Genomic DNA, 4,623 nt, shown 5'->3' with positions numbered 1-4,623 from the left:
GGAATATATTGAAACTAACAACAAATATCCCAGTGTTAAAATATTTTAACTCAGCGAATTTACTGGCGCGCTAAATTCGACCGCACAGAAGGATACAAAATTTGAAACTTAGCATATATTTTGTTGAGACATTAGGTCGAACTGTTGGCAGTCATTAATACCGTGTGTTTGCCAATATTGTTTCTAACAGATAATTCCTAAAAAACATTACGAGCACTATTGTGTGCACGTACGACATCCCAGTTTTTTGACCACTACCTGTGGTAAGTACCATACTGGCACGCAATATGGTGTATAGTCACATATAACAAATAGGACTATGGGTTAATAAATAGTCCCACTCAATTGAAATTGATCATGTCACTTTCTTCCCTTTTTCTATAATAGTACCCGGCTGGGTCACACGTAAGTAATTTTTATTCTTCACCATGCTTGGGTAAATACAAGACAGTATCCAGGTATTATTGGTCCCTTGTCTATACATATAACAACTAATAGTTGCCATACACTATACTCACCCCCACTCCGTCCTTTTAATTGTAGATGTCCCTCATTGTCCTGTCCTGAAGAGACCCGCATCCCTGAGGGTCGAAACGCCGTAGACGCAAAAAGGAATTGAACCATTAAAATAGTGCCTACGATTGTGTAGACTCACTATAATTATCATTGATGCTCTGTTTGGTCATTTTCCTTTACTTTTGTATCCAATAAGAAACCTTTTGTGCCTGTTTGTTACTTATGTTTTATGTGATTTTGGTTTCATACGTACACTTGGGACACTGTGCACTATATTTGTATTCACATGATTGTGTAGCAACTTAAATGTGATTGAATTTGACTGGTAAAATGAAGTAAAAACATTCTTGAGATGCATATAATTGGGATGTATTCCTTTCAGCCACCCCCAGTAATCCTCTGTGGTAGTGCTAATCACTATTAAGCCATATGTTAAGTGTATATTAATAAGTATTACACCACAGGAACCGTTGTTCTTTGATATAACTCTTCTGAAGAGAGGCTGACGTCTTTGTAGCTTTGAAAGTTGACAAAAGATCTTCACACATTTACTGAAATGACATGGCTTTTCCCGTGTGTGTTCGCTGATCAGTACTTAATATTGAATATTCATAAAACCTACTTCAACATTCATGGCACTTGAATGATTCCTGTGCGTGTTTTCTGATGCCGTTTTGTACCTGATATATATATATATATATATATATATATATATATATATATATATATATATATATATATATATATACATATCCATTGTCACATTCCTTGCACTTGAATGGTTTTTACAGTGTGTATTCGCTGATATTTTCTTAATGTTGATGATTCACTAAAACTACTTCTAGATTTATGGCAATGATATGATTTCTCCCTAGTGTGTGTTCTCTGATGCTGTTTTAGTTGTGATAATCGACTAAACCTCTTCAAACATTCTCTGCAATTATATGGTTTTTCTCCTGTGTGTGTTCTTTGATGGTGCTTTAGGTCTGATAATCGACTAAAGCTCTTCAGACATTCACTGCACTTGAATGTTTTTTCCCGTGTGTGTTTGCTGATGAATCCTTAATGTTGAAGATTCACTAAAACTACTTTCACATTCACTGCACTTGATTGATTTTTCCCCTGTGTGAGTTCTCTGGTGCCGTTTTAGTCTTGATAAATATATAAAGCTCTTCCCACATCCATTGCACTTGAATGGGTTTTCCCCAGTGTGTGTTCTCTGATGCTGTTTTAGGTCTGACAATCGAATAAAGCTCTTCTCACTTTCACTGCACTGGTATTGATTTTCCCCGGTGTGTGTTTTCTGATGCTGTTTTAGGTGTGATGATTGACGAAAGCTCTTCACACATTCACTGCACTTAAATGGTTTTTCCCCTGTGTGTCTTCGCTGATGAACCCTTAATTTTGAAGATCGACTAAAACTACTTTCACATTCACTGCACTTGAATGGTTTTTCCCCTGTGTGTATTCGCTGATGAATCCTTAATGTTGCTGAGTTACTAAAACTTTTTCCACATTCACTGCACTTAAATGGTTTTTCCCCTGTGTGTGTTCTCTGATGAATCCTTAATGTTGCTGAATTACTAAAACTTCTTCCACATTCATTGCAATTGAATGGTTTTTCCCCTGTGTGTGTTCGCAGATGTCTCTTTAATGTTGATGATTCACTAAAACTTCTTCCACATTCACTGCACTGGAATGGCTTTTCCCCAGTGTGTATTCGCTGATGCTGTTTTAGGTGTGATAATTGATTAAACCTCTTCACACATTCAGTGCAAATATATGATTTTTCTCCTGTGTGTGTTCTCAGATGGTATTTTAGGTCTGATAATCGACTAAAGCTCTTCAAACATTCACTGCACTTGAATGGTCTTTCCCCTGTGTGTATTCGCTGATGAATCCTTAATGTTGAAGATTCACTAAAACTACTTTCACATTCACTGCACTGGAATGGTTTTCCCCCTGTGTGTGTTCTCTGATGCCGTTTTAGTCCTGATAAATTTATAAAGCTCTTCCCACATTCATTGCAATTGAGTGGTTTGTTCCCTGTGTGTGTTCTCAGATGTTAAAAATTACTAAAAACATAAAGGGTGGGGGAGGGTCAAGGGGAATATTTTACGACCTGTCTGTTAAACCCCTATACATAATACTTAGCACAACAAGAAAACAGAACAGGTCCACAAAGTAGTGTGTAGTCATGCCGGAGATAGCGAAACAATTAGGTGTGTATGTGAAAAGATGATACTACATGACAAGAACTAGAACACTGTCTAGAACACGTCCCATCAGGCCAGTCTATTACTACTCAGCGTGTTTTTAACCTTGACACCTTGACTGCAGTTAGAACATTTTCTGAGTCTTGGTAGTTAATCTTACTCATCACGATTATTTCAGCACTGCACTTTGTGTTTATGATTAATATTATTATTTTCATCTTCACTGTTTTTGATAAGTACTATGACTTTGATTTCTGATACTTGTTGGTCAGTTGAGCTTGAGAGTGACCACCACTTCCCATATGATGATATTCCACCACGAGGGTGGCCTGATGGGACGTGTTCTAGACAGTGTTCTAGTTCTTGTCATGTAGTATCATCTTTTCACATACACACCTAATTGTTTCGCTATCTCCGGCATGACTACACACTACTTTGTGGACCTGTTCTCAGATGTTTCCTTAATGTTGATGAATCACTAAAACTTCTTCCACATTCACTGCACTGGAATGGTTTTTCCCCAGTGTGTATTCGCTGATGCTGTTTTAGGTGTGATGATTGATTAAACCTCTTCACACATTCAGTGCAATTATATGGTTTTTCCCCTGTGTGTGTTTGCTGATGTGTCTGGAGACCTGATAGCTGGCTAAAGCTCTTCATACATTCAGTGCAATTATATGGTTTTTCCCCTGTGTGTGTTCGTTGATGTCTTTTTAGGCCTGATAACTGAATAAAGCTCTTTACACATTCAGTGCATTTGAATAGTTTTTTCCCTGTGTGTGTTTGCTGATGGGGTTTTAATATTGATGACAAACTAAAGCCCTCACTGCATGTGTCTGAGACTTCTCTCTTGTTTAGCGTCTCTGGCTCTGGTATATACTTGTTTACATCCATTGACTGTACTTCCTGAAGGGCCAACATGACTGATAAAGCACTTGTGTTATTCTTGCATTCCCTGTATGAGTCGTATTTTGCACGTTTGTTTTCCGATTAAAGAATAAAGTGCAATGGTCACCAATTATTTCCCAATCTCATAACGTGTGTAAGGCTTCTTCGTGGGCGATTGTGTCTTTAGACTGGATAATGGTTATGCACGCATGCGGGTAAAGATTCCTTGTCCTTCTGGTCGGTGCCCACTGGGACAGTGCTCTGTATTTTAGACAGCAGAACCCTTATTTCTTTTAACCTTCACATGTCTGACTCCAGTCCGTTGCGCTTTTCAATGGTTGCTGTGGATTGGTCTGAAACATTTTGCAATACACCTCTAGCACAGAATGGTGGCCTGGTATTATTTAAGGAAGCAGAGCACTGCTGTAACCACCTCATACTGACCTCATGATCAAAGCTGTTATTGGACATGTTTACACAAGAGGAGGTTTATCAGTGTTGTCCTAATTTTCTAGAGGTTATTTCTTCGTTTTGAGGCATGGAGGTGCACAGCTGAGACTCGTCGAATCAATTTCTCGTGTCCCTTGTTCCTTCTTTCAGGATGTCTCAGTTTATGTTCGGGTAAGGCTGGCTCTGACGGCACTTATGTTTTCCTGAATACTGGAACTCAATATTTCAGACTTCATCTTTGCAGATTTACAGTGTTATCTTCCTTATTTTGAAACATTTTGTACAATCAAAGATTGTTTTCTGTCGGATGTAAAAAGATTTAAAATTACTTAAAGGGAAACATAACGGAATGCGCATACACAATTTTTAATTGATTGTTTAAATATCTCTTGATTACCATTTTTGAAACTTATGAAGGCATATTTAATCATACACAGAAATTTACATAAAAGTTGCTTTGAATATGTCACATCTTACTTATTTCAGCAAAGGTGTTCATGAGTAAGTTAGTAAAAAAAAGGGCCCTCGCATAGCACTCATACAGTAGTTACAG

The 4,623-nt window shown here is 37.7% G+C and overlaps 1 protein-coding gene across 1 annotated transcript; it reads right to left on the bottom strand.

Annotated features, from left to right (window-relative positions):
* Positions 1–1,274: 1,274 nt before the first annotated feature.
* LOC144805901 (uncharacterized) lies at positions 1,275–3,837 on the bottom strand. The gene is made up of 2 exons (XM_078672378.1): positions 3,188–3,837; positions 1,275–2,580 (listed from the first exon to the last, which is right to left on the bottom strand). Exons 1-2 carry the CDS (start codon positions 3,651–3,653, stop codon positions 1,532–1,534), a joined length of 1,515 nt encoding a protein of 504 aa, XP_078528504.1. The 5' UTR covers positions 3,654–3,837; the 3' UTR covers positions 1,275–1,531.
* Positions 3,838–4,623: the final 786 nt, after the last annotated feature.

The sequence above is a fragment of the Lissotriton helveticus genome (genome assembly GCF_964261635.1).
Source record: "Lissotriton helveticus chromosome 1_1 unlocalized genomic scaffold, aLisHel1.1 SUPER_1_unloc_32, whole genome shotgun sequence".
Classification (NCBI taxonomy): Eukaryota; Metazoa; Chordata; class Amphibia; order Caudata; family Salamandridae; genus Lissotriton; species Lissotriton helveticus.
This window is presented reverse-complemented; position numbering and strand designations above follow the sequence as displayed.